At 48.9% G+C, this 20,629-nt stretch overlaps 1 protein-coding gene across 1 annotated transcript in view; it reads left to right on the forward strand.

Annotated features, from left to right (window-relative positions):
• The window catches only part of DDX31 (DEAD-box helicase 31), a 74,558-nt gene that overhangs the window by 23,139 nt on the left and 30,790 nt on the right, over window positions 1-20,629 (forward strand). The window contains exons 14-17 of the mRNA XM_043916525.1: window positions 1,062-1,121; window positions 12,437-12,487; window positions 13,979-14,118; window positions 18,984-19,065. Of these exons, the coding sequence (XP_043772460.1) occupies window positions 1,062-1,121; window positions 12,437-12,487; window positions 13,979-14,118; window positions 18,984-19,065 (333 nt within the window). The remainder of the gene's footprint in view (window positions 1-1,061; window positions 1,122-12,436; window positions 12,488-13,978; window positions 14,119-18,983; window positions 19,066-20,629) is intronic.

The raw sequence follows: 20,629 nt of genomic DNA on the forward strand, positions 1-20,629 counted from the left end.
GTCCTGAGGCCTAAGCTAAAACCGGCCCATCACATCTTCCTGATGTGATGGTTACCCTGTTACCCTGCCCACCTGCCCACCGCTCCACGTGATCTCTGTGTGGTCTCAGAGTGGCCGACTCAACGCTTCACGAGCATCAGAGGGGCTGCTGTTGAAAGAGCTGTCGCCTGATGGCCGTGCTGAACCCTCAGGGGTCTGGTCGTTGGATTCCTTGCTCCACGTCTGCATACAGCATGTCCTGCCTTTAAGGTGTTTCATAGGCTCTTAGGAACTTTTTTGGTTTTGACTCCACAGAGAAGCCATGAACTCCCAGGGTTCAGAAACCTGTTCAGCCCTTTACCAACAGTGGTTGCACATGCCTTGGGCGAGTTCCTTAGCCCCTTATGCCTCAGTTTCTCCCCCTGGCACGGCGGGTGGTGGCAGGGCCTGCTCCTCAGGTTTCTGTGCGGTTCAGGCACGTTCAGGCCGGCTCTGGTACCTGGGGGCCCTCAGTAGCAGCCCTCAGAGGGAGCCTCATGATGTTGCCAGGTGTGTGGTTTGTTTTGAGAGGTGGGATGATTTCATTTTCTTCTTTGACTTGAAATATTTTTCTCCAGGTAAGACATACAGTTCTTAACAAGTTTACAATCTTTTTTAAAATAAATTTTTTTAAAAAATTGCTCTGTAGGAAAGGTTGGTTGCTCTTCATCCTCCAGACCACCTGTAGAAAAGGTGTTAGAATAAATTCTGAGTTGGGACCCGCAAGGGCAGGCACTTACCTTTGGCACCCCTACTGTTAGTGCTGGCCGTCTCTGGAGGCTGTGCCCCTCTCCCTGTGTTATCTTAGTGAAATGTGCTGCCCTCCATTATTTGCCTATGTCTGGAAGAAGCCTAGTGCTGTAGGAACAGGGTCTTGTTAGATGATATGAAGAATCCACTTCTTCCTCTTCCTTGGCAAAACCTTTCAGTGCCTAGAAGTGGTTACAGTAGTAGGAAGTTGGGAGACTCGTAAGAATCTAAGCCCACCACCTAGCTGTCATTGAGCTGAGTTATAAAGACCCTATTTTTTCTTGTTTTTGCAGGAAAGAACAGCAGTGTTTCAAGATTTCATGCATTCCAGAACAGGCATTCTTTTTTGCACGGTATGTATCGCTCTGTGCTCTGTGGGAAGGTTGAAAATTGATGGTGGTGGTGGTGGTTGCAATTTTTTGTCTCTGGACGGCTTGCCTTGCAGTCAGCAGCCCTACAGGGAGCAGGGATCCCAGGGGCCGCTTGGTGTGCTGGTCTCCTTGCACTCCGGGTTTGTCACCCAACTGCCACGGGTAGCGGGCTGCCACCGCCCAGAAGACTTGGCGATTTGCTCACTAATGGTGGCAGCTGTTGGTCTGAAAATGTGTGAATCTTGGTGATTTCTATCCACCAAGAACTTGTAAATTACAGCTATCGGGAGTAATTAGAGCTGAGAAAGCCTTTTCACAACAAAATCACTCTGCTTGCCTCTGCTCACCTTTTCTTAAAGGAAAATAGACGCGCTTGGACAGATTCTGTGCGCTCTTGTTTAAACCTACCATTTGCCCTACAGTTTTCAGAGCCATTTCACTTGGCCTCTCCAGCACTGCTCTGACCTTTTACCTGCACATCTCTTGTGCTCTTTCAAGCTTAGAAACACACTTTCAACATCCCTGCTTCTCCAGGGACTCACTTCACCAAAGGTGCTGCTCGCTCCCAAGATTAAAATGCCTTCCACGTGTGTGCCATCTCGGAAGATGTAGCTTAATCCCCAGCGGTTGATTGAGAAATCCCTATCTATACAGTAATGAAATCTCACCATAGATTTAGTAACCCTGTGAACAAGTACGAGGTAGAAACAAAGACAGTTGGCTGTTCGAAGGCCTCTCTAGGCCTCACTTAATGCAGTTACTTTTTAAGGAACCCTTGTTCTCTATTTAGTTTTGAAGGTAATAGAAATGGTTTTCTTTCTAAATTGAGAGTTTATGGGTGAGTACAACTTTGTTACTTGTGTGATGCACGTATGATCATCTATAGGACAGTCCTGCCTGGTCACCTACTGACGATTCTCGTGTGTGTGTGTGCACGTGTGTGCACGCCCAGCAGTGGTTCCGCTGTGCAGTCCTGCCTGGTCACCTGCTGACGATTGTGTGTGTGTGTGTGTGTGTGTGTGTGTGCACGCCCAGCAGTGGTTCCACTGGCCCTGGTGATTCAGATCTTAGAGCAGCAACTGCTGGAACACTTGCCTCCAAAGGAGGTCTGAGTCTGGCCAAGTAGCCCTTGTCTTTATGATCCCCATCAAGTCAGATGCTTGTGTTTATCCTAAACCATCTTTACATGCCCTGTGTAAAGAGAAGATGGGTTTAGACAATCTACTCGACACAGGAATTTGTCAGGAATCCTACGTCTGTTGACACTTTTGGAGCCTGAACCCTTCCCTTCCCCTCTGTCCCCGCTTTCCTCTTACTCCACATCCTTCAGCCAAACAGGCCCCTCTCTCAGCTCCTTCTGGCCTCAGGGCTCTAGTACATGAATTCCCTCCTCCTGGGACACCCCACCCTGACTTAGACTCACCCCATCTTAGGTCTCAGCTTCATTGTCATTTTTTCTGCAAACAGAAGCCCCTGTGCTTCCCCATGAGACACTGCCAGGGCGTGCTGTGTTTCTCAGTGATGCTCCTTCCAACTGGTCTTGGTCTTCCCACCGAACCACAAGCTAGTGAAGACCGGGACTGTGTTCTGTTTGCAGTCCCGTCCCAGCGTCTGGCACAGAGCAGTGTGCAGTGGGCACCGGTATTTGTGGATTAAATGGGTGGACACAGGGGATCAGTGTTGAGAACCACTGATATATGTCTTTTTCTAAAGACTGAGGCTGACATTAATATACTTGTTGATTAGGGAATACTACTTAGCCATAACAGAATGAAATCATCCATTCGCAGCAACATGGGTGGTCCTAGAGATGATCATTCTAAGTGAAATAAGCAGACTGAGACAGACAGACATCATATGATGTCACTTATGTGTGGGATCTGAAATATGATACAAATGGACTTACTTAAAAAACAGAAACAGACTCACAGAAATAGAAAACAAACTTATGGTTGTCAAAAGGGAATGGGGGAGGGATAAAATAGGAGTTTGGGATTAACAGATACAAACTATATATGTAAAATAGATGAACAACAAGTTCTTACTACATAGCATAGGGACCTATATTCAGTTTCCTATAATAAATCATAATGGAAAATAATATGAAAAAGAATATATGTGTGTATATACAGACACACACACACACACATATATATAAACTGAATTACTTTGCTCTACACCAGAAACTAATACAACATTGTAAGTCAACGGTACCTCAATAAAAAAATAAATAAAAATCCAGTTTTACCCATGGGATTCTCATAAACATTCCTATAAAGGATTGCTTGTGACATTTTTTTTTTTAAAGTGCTCATTGGGAATAAGTTTACTTTCTCATATCCATGGTGTTATCTGAAGAGTGAACGTTGGAGATCACCTATGTTAAAACAGAAGGCAGCAAGAATCCATGTGTTGGAGTTTGGGTTAGGACTGGAACAAAGTGCTTTCTTTGACCCTTAAGATGCTGGAAATGTCCCTGGTGGGAAATTGTCAAGTCTCCCAAGGTAAGCAGATGTGACCCTGTTTTTCACAGATGTGGGTGAGCTCCAGGTCTCAAAGAATACTCCAGGTATTTGAAGTTCAGTTTTTGGTTTTTGTCTTTTTCCAGTAGCTCTATGGAAGCAAAGATCATTTTCTGAAATGCAACTCTCGGTGGGGTCAAAAGCACTTGATGGCTTTCTTTGTTCAGCCTAGCTGCTACCTGCAAGCAGGTGATGTCAGCTAGATGATGAGCATTGTTGACTTGGCAATGTGTGGCACCCCACACCTCTGCCCCCTGCCAGGCCCCGGTGCCATGTGAAAAGCACCCTCTTGCCATCATCTGATTTCTCTAAGCCCCTGAGTGTTCATTTGCTGGTCCAGGTCACATCCAGTATGCTGAGCCTCTGCCAGTCTCTTCTTTATTCTGCTTGAAGAAATGACTGGAAAAGAACCGGGTGGGAGCTTGTTCCTGTCCATTTCTAAGCCAGGATACCAGCCCAGGTCCCTGATGATATGAAGTTCTTCATTCCTGCTCGGTCTTCCTCCCACTTTTGCGTGTGGTCGCTGTGGCCCAAAACTTGGGGTGTCTGAGACTCACTGGCTGTGATAGGTGGCGCCTGGGTTGGGGAGGCATTGTCGCTGCGTCTCTGGCAGCCGTCTGTTGCTTGCCAGGCTCTGGCCGCGCTCTGGGAGCCTCCCGGGTGCTAATGAGCAGTGGGGCCACAGAGGACAAGGCAGATGGAGACTCGCATCTTTGCATAAAGGGGACCCATGTTGTTAACTGTTGCATGGAGACTTTCTGCCTTTGTACCGTCTCTTTTGCCATTTTGATTTTTCCCAAGATTTTTTTAACAAGGCCAGAAGACTGACTGTCTTGTGTGGGAAGTTGGGAATTGTGTAACCACACAAAAGCTCACAATTCTGCTGTCTCCTTTTCTTCTAGAAAGTACCTTCCTGCTCCCCATTCTCCTCCATTGTATTTTTTCTGTGGTGAAGGAAGTTAAGGGTGTGTGTGTCTGTGTGTTTAATTATAAACATCTTAAAAGCAAGGGCCGTCTTAATTTCATGAAGTCTTTTGGGACCTGATACATGACTATATAACATGAGTTCTCGGTACACGTGTTTGACCGCAGTGGTGTGGAGTCTGGGCAGATGTGACCAGGAGAGACCAGTCTAGGAAAGAAGAGTTCTTACATACTTGGAATGTAATACTGTGTAATTTTCTAGCTTTGTCTAGAAAACTGAATCTAAAGAAGCCAAGGTAAGGAGGGAGCAAAGTACTAGCAGGAAGGAATCATTTGAAAGTTCAGAGCCCACTTTCCTCAATGGAATTAAGAAGTCAGAAGAACCAGACAGAGGAGATGGGCTTATCTTCATGCTAATTCCTTTGGCTCATAGTGAAGCACTCACCCAAAGCCAGAGGTTTTGAACATAACTGTTACATTGAGCAGTTGGAGAAACCCCAGTAGGTGACTGCAGTGTGGTATTTCCAGGCTCCTTCTGGTTTTAGGGCTGGTGGGTGGCCCTCCGTGGTTGTCCCTGGTGGTACTCAGTGATGCCTCTCCCCCCGCCCGCCAACCCCTGCACAAGGACAGGCACTTTCGGGTCCACCCGCGTCCGCTGGCTGAGCCTCTGTTGGAATGTGTGTGGTTGTCCACACATGCCTTATTTTTCAGAAGACATCTAAAGCGCCTGTGCTGCTCTCCTTCACCTGCTCTCTCTCTTTTTTCTTGAATCACACCATCAGGTCTCTGCACTTCTTAATTTCCTTTTCTCCTGGGGAATTTCTGCCGTGCCAGGTGGCCGGGAGACAAAGGATGCTTGTACGCGTCCCAAGAATGTCCCTTCAGTGCCCCCCAAAATGGAGACTTTCTGGTTTTCTCTGGCCTATGCCTTTTAGGTGAAGTTTATCTTTTCCGCTCGTATTTCATCCCTGTTCATGGCGAGATCATTTGGAGATGGTCGGCTGTTGACTCAGTTACGCTAACTCATGTTGCCAGATTTCTGGCGGCTCTAGCCAAGCTCTCGCGCCACTGACAGCTTCTGCATGCTCTCCTTCCCCCTCTGATTACGCAGCCCAATCTGTCACCCGGACGACGGGGGCCCGGACCCCGCTGATGGCTTTCCACACACGGCAGTAATGACTTCTGGCAGGCCGGGAAGGCAGCAGAGGCGAATTTGCTGCGTCCCTTGCTCAGAGAGCCACAGGCCCCCTCTCCCTGTTAGTAAAAGCACTTTGTGAGGTTCTTGGGTAAATAAATGAGTCATTTTAATCCAACTGACAGGCTGGCACCTGAGCAAGCTGCCTTCCATCTGTACCCCTCGGTCTTGTGGAGGCAGCCAATTTTCAGCCCACGGCCTTCAAGGCCTCGCCCGCGAGTGTCTTTCAGAACTGACTTTAGCGATTCTTTCATCTGAATTAGGTTAAAGGAATACAGGCAGGTTGGATCTTAAGTTCTGAGGGCGGGCACAGAACCAGAGTTTCAGCTGCGTCTTGTGCAGAGTCCTCTGGTCTGGTCCTGCTGGTTGACAGCATCCGGGAGGATGGAGCCATCTCTCTCTCCTCTGTGGTCTTTTGCCTGCGTGGGGTGACGGGCTGAGAGCGGGGAAGAGAGCCCAGAAGCTTTGACAGCCCCACCTCATTGCCTGCATGCCCGTTCCTACTTCATCACCAGCCAGAACGCTCAGATCAATGATTCTCAAGACACTTCACGTCCACTGTCTCATTGTATCGTCACAATAACCTGGGGAGATAAATCATTTGCAGCCATTTTATAGGTGGGTAACCTGAGGCTGGGAGAGCAGAGTTGACTTGCCCAGATTGGATGGCTCCCGCAGTGGTCCTGGAGTCCAGTCCTCCCCATCCCTCCCTCCCACCCTCAGTGTAGCCCCGGCTGAGACTGCCAGGAAGTGCTGAGGGAAATAGCAGGGTTGAGTCCAAGCAGTGGCTGGCTGTGAGGTGACCCCTCCCCAGCACCAGGAGTTGTGGGGAGTGGGAGGCTCTCGGCCTGGTGTCCTAGGTTGGCTCGCCCAGCCCGAATGGGAAAACCGTGAATGGTCTGATGGTGGTGGCTGCCGAGCCCCCAACTCACTGATTCAGCGTGTTTGTGCTCGGAGTGACTTTCCTGAACATCACATGCTGTTTGAGAGGTCCATCTGTGTTTCTTAGTCGGATTTACTAAACCGATGAGCATTAAATTTTTTACAAAGCCTGTCTTTAAATCTCAGACAGCCGTTGTCACCATGCCTCTCCCACTGCAGAGCACCTAAATGAAATAAATCATTTCTTAATGAGAGCTTCGCATATTTAAGAGCCCAACAGTTTCTCTAAATACAGTGACTAGTATGTGTCGAGAACACTCTTGAGTTGTGTTCTCAGAGGCATTGGCCCCGGAACATCCGCCTTCAGCTTTCAGGGCACCTGGGAGCTGTCGGGAAACACTTCCTGGGTGGTGGACACACTTCTACTACATGAAACGTCTACGTAACACCCACAGATGCAGCCTCTTGCCACCGTTCAGAGGGGACCCGAAATCCAGATGGGATTTAATCAGCGAGAAGACAGACCACCCTGACCTGCCCACCAGTAGTCGTTCTGAGTTGCTCAGGTGACAGGGGGAGTGTCTTCCTCAGGTCCTCCTCTGATGCTGGACGATCAGGGAGTGATGTTTTAATGTGGTTCTTGCAGAACTTTGCATTGAGTTTTATTTTTTTAACAAATTTTATAGGGATTTCCTTGGTGATCCAGTGCAGGAGGTGCAGGTTCAGTCCCTGGTTGGGGAACTAAGATCCCACATGCCATATGGTGTGGCCAAAAGAAAATAAAAGTTGCTTCATATGCATATAAATCCTTAGTGATACTGAAAAGTGAGGAGAGGGGCAGGAGAGCTGTCCTTTGCAGAAGGGCGCCGTTATGAAATGGAAGTGATCACAGGCTTAGAAAGCCATCGTTTGGTAGCCGTCGGGGTAGCAACTGACAGAGACAAGCAGCCTTGACAGATGCGAAAACCACTGGGCAGAAGGTTCTGGGAAACAGTCTCAGGGTTTCCCTCACTCATCACAAAGGAGAAAGGGCCCTCCTCAAGGGAGGGGGAAGGATGGCCGCCACCTGTTCCGGTGACTGAGCCCAGCTTCCCCACACAGGACAGACTGTGTCTCTTGAGGTCACGTGCTGGGTGGCACACCCCACCCTGGTGGTGTCCTTCTGCCAGAAGGCTCTACCTGAATCTTGCTGCAAGGAGTCAGAAAAACTCCAGATTCTGGGATGTGCCTCCAGGCAGCCAGACTCCTCAAAAACTGTTATAAAAACAAAAAAGTAGATGTTAGGGGCAGGGATGCACCATTCTAGGTTAAGGAAGGGTATTGCTCAGTCGCTAAATCGTGTACGACTCTTTGTGACCCCATATGGACTGCAGCACTCCAAGCTTCCCTGTCCTCCACTATCTTCTGGAATTTGCTCACGTTCATATCCATTGAGCCGGTGATGCTATCTGACTGTCTCGTCCTCTGCTGCCCTCTTCTCACAGATCAGCCTTGTTGTGGTGAAGGGGCTTACATAACTCAGTGAAGCTATGAACCATGCCATGCAGGGCGCCCCAAGACGAACAGGTTGTAGTGGAGAGTTCTTACAAAAACTGGTCCACTGGAGGAGTGAATGGGAAGCCACCCCAGTATTCTTGCTGTGAGAACCCCGTGAACAGTACAGTAAGGAAGGCTAGATGACTGTAATAAAAATAGAATGTAATGATCTAGGCTTTAGTCCAGGGTTAGGGAAGGAAAACTATTAAGGTTGGTGCAGAAGTAATTGTGGTTTTGCATTGTTGAACTTTGCTGTTTGATATTGGAATGCATTCTTAAGTAAATGTGGTAATATTCTACATCATTTTAATGTGCATTTCTCACTTTATGGTTTTTTTTTTTTTTGCTAATGACACTACTTGCTTTAGACTAGGGCAATGTTAGACAGAAAGCAAATTCAAGCAGTTTTCTTAATTAAAGTTCAAAATGGGTCGTAAAGCAGCACAGACAAGTTGCAGCATCAACAACACATTTGGCCCAGGAACTGCTAACTAATGTACAGTGCGGTGGTGGTTCAAGATTCTGCAAAGGAGACGAGAGCCTTGAAGATGAGGAGCACAGTGGCCAGCCATCAGAAGTTGAATACGACCAGTTGAGAGGACCTTCGAAGCTGATCCTCTTACAACTACACCAGAAATTGTGGGAGAACTCACCATCGACCATTCTACAGTCATTAGGCATTTGAAGCAAATTAGAAAGGTGAAAATGCTTGATAAGTGGGTCCCTCATGAGCTAACCCCAAATCAAAAAAAATTCATCATTCCGAAGTTCATCTTCTCTTACTGTATGCAACAGCAGTGAACCATTTCTCAATTGGATTCTGATGTATGACGAAAAGTGGATTTTATATGACAACCGGTGACAACCAGCTCAGTGGTTGGACAGAAAAAAAGCTCCAAAGCACTTCCCAAAGCCAAACTTGCACCGAAAAAATGTCCTGGTCACTGTTTGATGGTCTGTTACTGATCTGATCTACAACTTTCTGAATCCCGGTGAAACCAGCATTCTATCTGAGAAGTATGCTTAGCGAGTCGATGAAATGTCCAGAAAACTGCCATACCTGCAGTCAGCATTGGTCACCAAAAAGGTGACCAAAACATTATTCTCTGAATAATGTCTGCCCGCACATCGCACAACCAACACTTCGAAAGTTGAACAAATTGGGCTACGAAGTTTTGCCTCATCCGCCATGTTCACCTGGCCTCTTGCCAACCGACTACCACTTCTTCAAGCATTTCAACAACTTTTTGCAGGGAAAACACTTCCACAACCAACAGAAGGCAGGAAATGCTTTCCAAGAGTTTGTTGAATCCTGAAGCACGAATTTTTACACTACAGGAATAAACAAACTTATTTCTCATTGGCAAAAATGTGTTGATTGCAGTGGTTCCTATTTTGATTAATAAAGATGTGTCTGAGCCTAGTTACAATGACTTAAAATTCATGGTCCAGAACCACAATTATTTTTTCACTGACCTATTATAAAAATCATCTTAGGTACAGTTGGTGAAACTTGAAGATGGACTGATTATTAGAAAATAAAGTTATTTTAAGTTTCTTAGGTGTGCCCATGGTGTTGCGATTGGTAGAAGAATGTCCTTTTTACTTAGGCGATCTGTACTGAAGTTTTAGGGGTGAGATGTCATCATATTTGCAACTTCCTTTCGAGAGGTTCTGAAAAATGTGACTGTACAGAGAGGGAAAAAACAGATGTGACAGTTTAGCAGTTGGAGAATCAGGAGGCAGGGTTGACAAGTGCTCATGGTACTATTCTTTCAGGTTTTTTGTAGATTTAAATTTTTCTGTAATAAAAATGGGGGGGGTTTAATAATATATACATTCATTGTGAAAAGAAAAACGAAGCAAACAACACAGGAAACTGCAAAAAGTGAAAGTCGCTCAGTCCTGTCCAACTCTTTGCAACCCCATGCACTATATAGTCCATGGAATTCTCTAGGCCAGAATACTGGAGTGGGTAGCCGTTCCCTTCTCCAGGGGATCTTCTCAACTCAGGGATCAAACCTAGGTCTCCTGCATTGCAGGTGGATTCTTTACCAGCTGAGCCACCAGGGAAACCCAAGTGTACTGGAGTGGGGAGCCTGTAATGCCCCCAAGCCGCTCTGCCTGGGGGTAACCACAATGACAGTTGGGCGAACCTCCTTCCAGGTGTTGGTTCTTGGAGCATCCGTCCGTCTATCCATTTATCCATCTGGCTGCATCAGCTCCGTCTTAGTTGCAGCACCAAGAATCTTTGCAGTACACGGACTCTCTAGTTGTGGCCTGCAGGCTAGTTGCTCCATGGGATGTGGGATCTTAGTTCCTTGACCAGGGATTGAACCCGCATCCCCTGCATTGTAAGGCAGATTCTTAGCCACTGGACCACCAAGGAAGTCTTCTCCCTAAAGTCTTCTATTTTTATTATTCTCCTTTTTTTCCTGGATTTTTTAGCTGAAGAAAGACTGTTGTTCTTTAGAATAAATACCCCGCATCCCGGATTTGGGTAGTTGTGTCATTAAGGTGCTGTTTACCTTGTTCTTCCCTCCCCTCAGTAGGTATGGATGGTTGTTTAGATTCTAATCTTAGGATTTTGTTTGTGTTTTGGCAAGAATATGTCATGGGTGACACTCTGTCCTTCCTGTTGCGTGACGGCAGGTTGTCTTACTTTTTAATTGCATTGAAACATGGTCTCAGGGTTAGAATTACAAGGGCCTTAAAGGAGTACAGGATCCATCCTGGTCCCCTCCCCCCTGTTCTTTTCTTTTCTCTTTAGCGCACTATTTTTATAAGCTATGGGGTTTTTCGCTCCAGTATTTCCTTTTGAAATATGAGCCCAGTATATTTGTATTTTCTCCACTCCTTATGCAAAAGCATACTATTTGCACTCAAAATACAGCCTCGACATTTTCCATATCAGTGCAGAGGCACCTCCATCTTTTTGTAGCTGTGTTCTGTAGCTCTGTTCTGTGTGGTGGTTATTGCCATGTTTTATTCAGCTTGTCTCCTGCTGGACACTGGAGTGTTCACCAGACCTGCAGTCATAAACAATGCTGAAATGAATAGCCTTGTGCATAAGTCATTTACATTTTCACCAGGGTACCTTTGGGATGGATTTCTAGAGGGGAGATCGCTCTGGGTCAGAGGGCAAGTGCGTGTGTAATTTTTCTGGATATCCCCAGATTCCTCCCCATAGGGGTCTGTATTATTTTGCATTCCCACCATGTACAAGGTACACAGCATCTTCTTTGATGGCGGAACTGTGCAGTGTAATTTGGTCTTGGAAAAGAGCAGACCTGGGTGGGCGGGCTACCCTCTGCTTGTTAGCTGTGTGTCCCTGGACAAGTTACTTAACCTCTCTGAATCTTGGTTCCCCTCTGTTTTGAGGCATTATTTTGACGATGAGTCAAGATAATGCAGGTACGGTGTTCTCGTGTATGGTAAGTGCTCAGAGCCTGCTGCCTGGGGCTGCTCTTGGTGTGGCTTGCCCTTGGAGGTGGATGCTGGCTGTGTGTTTACTGCCAAAGATGGAAAGATTCCCATTTTCCAGTCTCCCTGCCAGAGTGGCCAGACATACCAGAAAGCAGAGTCTTTGCTCTTGAGATGGCAGCTAGCTCAAAGGAAAAAAGCTGTCTCCATTGCTTTTATACTTTGTGTCCATCTGGTTAAATCTCTGGCCAGTGTTCTGATTGTAACCGCCTATCAGAAGAGGGAGCATCGTTTGGTCCTTCCCACTCTCCAGGGCCCATGAGCAGCGTCCTTGGTCAGTGACTCTGGGGCTCACCCCCACGAGGACATACCTCGGGGTGACCTTCCAGAATCACACCTCAAAGCACATTATTGTTCAGCATTGCTGATAAGACCAGATATGGGCAATAACCCACGACCGTGTTAACCATGAAGGGGTCTTTCAGATAAAATGTCAAACACACCAGCGGCTCTGAATCCTCAGCGTGACACAGCAGCCCACGACTCCTCCGGCGCTCTGGTCTGCGTGCGGGTGACCTTCTTGTCGTGGAGCGGGCTGAGCTGCCTCACTGCAGCTTCGGTAGACCTCGTCCCTGAATCAGAGCTTCACCCACAGGTGGATGACAGTGGGCTCCTGAAGTTGTGTGCACGCCTGTGCGCACTCCTGGGGGTGAGCCCTCAGTGTTTGCACTAGATCATCAAATGGGCCCAGGACCCCAGAAAGGTTGAGAAACTCCATCCTAAGCCATGTTCTTTTGTTCTTTTCTGTTTTGAAGGATATTGCGGCTCGTGGCTTGGATCTCCCTCAAGTCACATGGATTGTCCAGGTAACCTCTCTCGTTGTTATGGGGCGGGCTTGAGGCCAGAACGTACGACCATGAGCAGATGCATTGGCTCGAAGTAGAGTAATTATTAAGACCCTCTCGGGTGTTGCCCTGGTCCCCAGGCAGCCACCAGCCCCATCCACACCATTGTCCTGCCATCTCTCCTTACCCCAGCCCCCCTGACCACCACAGCTCAGCCTCCAGGCTGTGCAGCTGGGGCTCCCCAGCTCCCAGACAAACACGTGTCACACCCCGATTTTCAGCACTCTGAAAATAACGGGAACCACTGGGCCCCTGGGAGGCCTCATTGTGTCGGGAAGACAGTGGCTCAGCTGCCCTGAGAACTGCCTGCACGCTGACCTGCGGGGGCAGTTAAGGCCCTGACAGCATCTTACGCATACCTCCAGCCTCGCCGCTTTGCCAGAGGGCACGGGTGTTAGCCCTAGAGCCCGGTGGTTCCAGCTTTGTTTTTTCTTTTCGTTAGTCTGCAGAGTGGTATTTTTAAGCCCTTCTGTGAGAGGGCCAGGGGACACATGCCCTGTTTACGTGAGTCATAGTTTATTCACATTTTAGTGGAATTGCAGGCTTGTCACTGGCTAGAGATCTGCTCTGCTCACCGCACACGATGACTTTGTGGCCAGAGGCATTGTGTCTTCTCTCCTGCCGGCCACAGAGCAGATGTGAAATAGGAAGGATGACTTTAATGTGTGGGAGATGAGCCACATAGAATTGATCATTGAGCACCTCCCTGTAATTGTGGATATTGATTAGTTTAATATGCCTGGCCTGCCACCGAAGTCATCTTGGCCCGTGATCTTTGAGTCGGGTAGCAGCAAAGAACAAAAGGGCAGAATGAGTGCAGGGTCAGTTAGCGTTAATGATGACCAGTTACTGCCACGGAGCACGCCCGTTCTGCTGACTTTGAGCATTTGCCTGTCTCCCGGGCCAGGAATGCTGTCGGCGGGATCAGAGTGTGTCCCTTAGGAAGGGAACCTGCCTCTCAGTCCGCCTGCAGCCCGCTTCACAGGACGGGGGGGCCTGCACCAAGGCGTGGGGACCTGATCCCTCTCCACCCTGTGCGCCATCTTCCGTGCCCGCGGCCCCACGGCTCTGTCTCTCGAGGAAGCAGGCCAAGGTCGTGCGGCTGCCCTGCCTGCGTTCTCACCTTGCCCAGTCACCTCGGTGAAAAGATGCAAATAGGAAAGCGAGGAGACCTGTGGAGAAGTGAAATTAAAAAGGAGATATTGGGACGGGAAGATGTCTCGTTTATCTGAAACTTGGCCACTGTTCCCGTTGGCGCGTCGGAGCCTTGTTATTTCCAATGAAGCCAGGAGTTTCAGGGTTGAGTGACTTCTCCTTGTGATGGTGGTGGGGTAACCATAGCACCAGGATTTAATTCTTGGGATACCTGGAGGCAGGTGAGGGGTATTGCACTTCCAATTAATGGCAATCCCTTGATCTGTGAATGCCTTCATTTTCATGCCCCTCTTTTAGTACAACGCTCCATCTTCACCTGCCGAATACATCCACCGAATTGGGAGAACGGCCCGGATTGGCTGCCATGGGAGCAGCCTGCTTGTCTTGGCTCCTTCGGAGGCAGAATATGTCAACTCGTTGGCTTCTCACAAAATCAAGTGAGTCAGAAACCTGAACGGGGCTTCCGCTGATCTCTCCTAATTAACTTTCTGTCGCTTCTTACAGTGGCTGGGCCTTGTAAGCCAACGAAGAGCCATTAACCCTTGTGATCCCTAAATGAGTCCCAGAATAGCCAGTGGCAAAGACTAAAACCCTTCATGCCGTCAGCACATGACAGTTCTCACCTCATTGCTGCTCCGAGTCAGGGAGTGAGCAGTTGCACTCCGTCTCTCTTCAGGGAGAGGTCTGCATTCCATTGCTCTTGAGGTGAAGTGAGTGTGCACCACCCTCCCAGCCAGCTCCACCAAGGTCTCTTATAGTCATCAAGTTTTGTTTCTTGCAGTTCGTTAACGTTTTAGACCTTTAGAGTTGATTTATCTGTGGGAAAAATGATGCTTTGGATTCATCACTTTCCCTCCTCCTGGAAAGTACGCCGAGGGAGGAAACTGTTCAGAGTGGGTGAATTATTGTGCACCCCACGTTTGTGGGGAAGGGCCCCCAGTCAGATGGCAGTGTCTCACATCCTCCAGCATGAAGCTCCAGTTCCCACTCCCTCCACCCAGGTTGGGGGCCCCATAGGGCTTGGCAGCTTGGAACCTGGGCCGGGGGCTTCCATCCAACCCCGATCTCCCTGAGTAAGGACAAAGATGGAGGGCAGCAGCTCAGGCTGGCCAGGTGATCCTTATGAAAGCAGGAAGCGTTGACCTGGGCCCCAGAGATGAGGTGGTTTTGTCACATTTTCCATAAAATCTCCAGCACCTGGAGTAACAGGCCCTCAAAATGGGCTTCAAAAGGCATGTGTGGAAAACTCACACTCATCTATGTGGGTTCACACGTCTCCTCTGCTCAAAGCACAGTGATGCCAAGAGCATGTTCGGAGCCCAGGCTGGCAGCCCGGTACATGCTGGGCACAAGAGTGGCTGGCTGCCGTGACGTCACATGGTGGGTCACGTTTCTGGGTGGCTTCCTCGCCCAGTCTGTGTTTTAGGTAACAAGGCTTTTCCCCTTGAAGTGCAGAGTTGGGAACGCCATCACCTCGCCATCCGCACTGACGTGCCCCGGCGGCCCACTCGGAGGGGAGAACTGTGGGTGGCCGTCCCCATGGGGAGCACACCGCTTCCCGCCCCACGCCTCAGCTGACTGTGGCACATTCAGCACTGTTGAGGTTGCCGGTGTGGTGGTTCATGGGGTGCAGCTCCCCATGAAAACACACTCCCCACCCCTCAGGGTTGGGGAGGCCGGGGCCTGCCCCGATTGGTCTGGGGGGTCATGTCACTCGGGTGAAGACGGTTTGAGTTTTCCTGTCGGTTCTCTCATCTCAGCTCTGACTCTGCCAGGTGAAGAGTGGGTTTTGTTTGTTTCAGGAAGGCGGGCGTCTTCTCTCTTGTGAGAAGAGAGTCTTGTGTCGGTCGGTCAGTCGCACTTCACCAGGAGCTTCATCTCCAGCTGGACTCTTGAGTTTTGGGGGCTGGAGGCCGGCTCTGATCTCTCTTTGCTGCCCTTTCAGGGTCCAGACAGCCCCCAATCCAGCAGGTCCACTCCAGAAACATGGGGGTGTGAAATGAAAGCCCACTCCAGCGCTGTAACTTTTCCCTCTGTCCCAGGAGCTAGTGAACCTGTGGAAGGCGTTCTCAGAGGTGTTGTCCCCCAGGAGGAAAGGCTCCCTGCACTTTGCAGCCTCTCTGCCTCCATGGCGCCCTCCTCCTTCCGTTCTCGACCCACGAGCTTACGTTCTCCCCCCTTCCCCGGCAGCAGCGCTCTGCTTGGCCTCCTGAGCTCATCTCCTTGGAGAAGTGGGTGCTGATGGTACCGCAGGCAGAGGGTCACAGTCCCGTACAGGGTCGTCAGCAGAGGCGCCTCCACCTCTCTGCTCTTGTCCTCATTCTGAGTAAAGGCGTTCCCGTTCGTGGCCGTGGAAGGTTCGCTGTAAGCCTACCACTGAAGAAGGGAAGATGCTCATTAGCACCACCATGAACCATTGGTGAGCTAGGTGTATTTTAAGGGTGTAAAAAGGACAGTCCTTCTTTCTGATGATCTTGACTGGAGAAAGAACCCACAGTATTCGTGGGAAATTCACCATAAGGTTCACGCTCAGGGGGGACCTCAGTGATGCCAGGGACTCAGAGAGGACGATCAGGAGAATGAAGACAGGGAGACACCTCACGGAGGAGATGTGGGTCTCAGGTGGTGTAAGGACCTTCACTTAGGGGGCAGAGAGTCCTGTCGGAGTCCAGACTCGCTGGTGTTGGCCTTGAAAATGCACCTGTTTCGGGGCCTCGCCCTGAACCCCTGGCTACCTGTGGGTGAGCTCTAGTCACCCTGAGTGTGATCAGGTCTGCTGCTGCGGTGCTGCCGAGCAATGTTACACGTGCCAGTTTCTGTTCAAGGCAGGGCTGTCTGCTGGGGAAATGTATGCAGACTGTTTCTTTGACTTCATACAAAAAATTAAGTCTAATAAGTCATTCCAAAGTGTGCTGTGGGAAAAGGCAGACTTGAAGATTTTCGAAATCCAAAAGGTACACATCCAAATATCAAAAAAAAAAAAAAGGAGGAGGAAGGAGTATGTGCCTACTTGGTACCTGAGAGCCAGGCGGTAGGATGCTGGGGTGGCTGATGAATTACAGGGAAGATTCAGAAAGACAGGCGGCAGCAAGGGCCATCACAGCAAATTGCCATCCGCCTCCACGTGCCCAGCACCTCGGAACTGGCCCTGACAATGTACTTCAGCAGAGGGAGCGAGAGACCCGGGCCACGCCGCCTCTGAGTGGATACTCAGAACTTCGTCTCTGCATCCTTGTGACTTCTTGTTAATTGCCAACTTTTTCACTTTTCCCCACTTCTTTTTTAAATGTTTTTCTAATGAAAGTCACCGTAGGTTTATTAAAATGGGAAAGCGTCCTTGAAATGCGTCTCTCTTAGATTAGGCTTAAGAAAGACAGTTTCTTGGATTTATTCCACGATCTCTCTCCATAGTGAGGTGGGGGTGACTCAGGTCTGTTGATAGAACCATAAATGGGCAGAATCAGTTTGTTTTGTTCCTCAGAAATAGTGACGTCTTGGACAAGGAGGAGGCCCTTTTAAACTGTAAATCTCTCCGGGTCAGCTCCGCCTGGCTCCTGCTCACCTCGGGTAAACAGTCCCCCAACGCAGCCCATGAGCCGCACCCTGGCTGGACAACAGCACTCCCATGCATCTGAGGAATCTGCGCCTTCCTCTGGCATTTTAGTTCTCTGTATCCCTGGCTGTGAATGACACTGTACCTGCTTGCTTTCTCCTCACTTCAGGATCTGACTCCCAAGTTTTTACATTGCTTTTTTCCTTTTGTTTTCTTCTTCTTTTTTTAATAGAGGCAAGGCAGCTAGACAAAGGGAAAGACAGGACTTGCTCTGGTTTTTACTTTCCTCCAGCTTTCTAGGCATAAATAAGAGGCAAATTCAATAGCCATATTATTTTTCTCCCACGTGAAAAAATAGATTTTCCAGGAAACTATGAACAGTTTCCCCAGCTCCCGCCCTTTCTGCATGTACCTCGCCTTCTCAGGCTGAGTCCTAACTGCCATGAAAAGATTTCCCGAGTCCGGCAGCCAAGAAGGGGCCGCGCGGGCTAGGGACAGGGCGTCTCAGGGAGGCGGTGACACGGCTCAGGTGCATCGCCGTCAGAGAAGTGGCGTGTCCATTCATAGCCTTGTCAGAGTCGCCTTTGGGGGGGCAGTGGGGCTTGTCTTCTCCCTCAGAAAAGGTTGCCATTCACGTTCTAATTTGCTGTTACATTTTGAAAAAAAAAACAAAACATACAAGAAAAGCATTTATCTTTTTTTTTTTTTTTTGGCTGCTCTGAGTCATTGTGGCATGCAGGCTTTTCTCTGTGCCTCACAGGGGCTTCTTTAGCTGTGGCCCCAGGGCTGAATTGCCCTGCAGCATTTGGGATCTTTGTTCCTTGACCAGGGATCAAACCCTCTCCCCCTACATCAGAGAGAGACAGATTCTTAACCACTGGACCACCAGGGAAGTCCTGAAAGTCATTTACCTTTTTAGAATCTGTTTTCCTGCCCTAGAACTCCTCCTCCCCTCTCCCTTCCTCCCTGGGAAGTCTATTCTTCTTGTCTCTGCCTCAGGACTCTGCTCTGTGCTCTTCCCCGGGGCAAAGGCTGGGGCCTTCCAGAGCCAAGGGGGACAGTGTGCTGTCCAGACTCCCCCAAGGGGCTGCTTGGAGCATCTCATTCTGGCTCCTCATGGCTCCCATTCACAGGTGAAGCCTGGGTTCTGGTTTCAGCCGTTAGCCCGTAACTCTATAGATTTGCCGAAGGTCATTTGGTCCTCACCCTTGAGTAATTCAGAGATGACAGTCAGGAACGTCCCTCGGGGTAGATTAAGACAGAGTTCTGGTGCTGTCAATGGGAGACATTGGTTACCTGTTTACTTTCACTCAGGTGTTTGTTTACCCCACTGTTAAGGGTCTTCAGCCACCTCCTTTAAAGGGACTGTCTGAAATGTTTTTTGGCTCGTTACCTTCTGCTCAAGTCCAGGTAATATGTCAATAAGCAGGCCTATGTAGTTTTCCAGATCTATTAAGAAATAATGATGTGATCCCCATAAAGGCGATTGTAAATGTAGCCTATGTACATGTATCTGGGAGGATGAGAATTGGTGGTAATGTCACCCCTTCTGTCCCTCTAATATCATAGAGTCCCCTTCCTTCCGAATTCCTGAAAGGTTGGGAAAACACTCCCTTTCCTGTGACCAAGTGTCACTTCTCCTTTATATCTGATTAGCCAGAAGAGAGGCCAATTTTATGCATCACAGTTGGTAGAATAATGTTTTTGGAAGAATAAAAAGCTTACCTTTATATGTCCTTCTTTTTACAGCGTTTCTGAGATGAAGATGGAAGACATTTTGTCTGTTCTGACAAAGGATGATTGTTTTAAAGGAAGACGAGGGGGAGGCCAGGTGAGTTTAACTATGCTTGCTGCTCACAGAGGTGACTCATTTCCTGGTGTAGGGAGGCAGCGGCTCTGAGTACTGGGCAGTTCCTACCACTGGCGAGTAAAGCGTGCGTTTTCAGGACCATGAACATTGGACGAGGCCACATTTTGCTGGCGTTTCTCTCTCTTCGCTTCTGGACACATTTGCTGGCCCATCCAGTTAATGGGCCCCCGTCCGTCCTGGGTGTCTGCCAGGCGGCAGCAGGCTCCCCAGAAGGAGGGCTCGTCCCTGGCCAGAAAGAGTCTGGAGGCAACAGCGCTCCATGCTCAGCCCTGGTGGTCCCCCTCCAGCTTACCCGCATGGACACCTGGCCTGACCCATCCACCCAGGACCGCATGGAAAAAATAAATGTCTCAGAACCTCCTTTCAGACACACTTAGTTCATCCATTTTTTAATGTGTGCTATACACAGAGGAAGAGTAAAGTTGAGGTCGTTAGGAAGAAGAATTTTTATCATCTGAGCACTACCATATGGAGATCCTGAGCAGCGCAGGCAACCCCAGACAGCCTTTCCTGCTTCTTTCTGAGGCCCCCCTGCTCGGAAGCACTTCCACCCCCACTCTACTGCGTTACCGGGTGTACCACCTAGACTTGCGTGTGTGTTTCTGTGTGTGTGTAGTGTTGCTCTGTATAATTTTGTCCATGAAATTTTAATATTTGGATATTTTTCCATTTCTATTCTGATGCCTGTGGATAGACTGGAAAATCGGAGCCAAATAGATGAAGTTTAAGAATTTCTTGTGTGTGTTAGCACATGTCTTTATTTGGATCAATATTCTCCCTGAGGCATGGAGTCCGTTTGTCTGATCCCGATTTAAGTTCATCTGTTCCAGAGAGAACCTGCAGAAATGCACTAAGGAAAGGAGAGGAACAGTCCGATGTCTGTTGCCCCGGCGTGTGTTGTGGGCCTGGCTCTGTGTTGATGAGCTCTTCCCCGACTTGGTCTTGTCTTAGCCTCTCAGCAGCCCACAAGGCAGGTGTTACTCTCCCGCTTCATAGATGAGAAAACTGAGGCTTAGAGAGCTGAAGGAACATCCGTGAGGGTGCACTGATAATCGTGGGTCCTTCTGGTGTGAAAGCAGGCCACCTATCCTTCACAGTTTACCAGCGAGCCTCCATTAGTATTAATCAGGCCAAGTACATGAAACTGAAGTACTTTCTAAATTGGGTAACGTTAGCTGTTTTCATGGCTTCCCCGGTGGTTCAGTGGGTAAAGAATCTGCCCGCGAACGCAGGAGACTCAGGTTCAGTCCCTGGCTTGGGAAGATCCCCTGAGAAGGCGCAGTGGCAACCCATTCCAGTATTCCTGCCTGGAGAACTGCATAGACAGAGGAGCCTGGCGGGCTACTGTCCATAGGGTTGCAAAGAGCTGGACACGACTGAGCAGCTAAGCAGCTGTGTTCATAGAGGTGAAATGTGGCCAATAAATGGTACCACAGCAACAATCCCCATGAACAAGAAAAGCTATTAAGGACTCGGTTGATCAACCTGTTATATATTAAGTGATATTTCACTACAGAGGGTCCTG

This window comes from Cervus elaphus, chromosome 11 (genome assembly GCF_910594005.1).
Source record: "Cervus elaphus chromosome 11, mCerEla1.1, whole genome shotgun sequence".
NCBI classification, from domain to species: domain Eukaryota; kingdom Metazoa; phylum Chordata; class Mammalia; order Artiodactyla; family Cervidae; genus Cervus; species Cervus elaphus.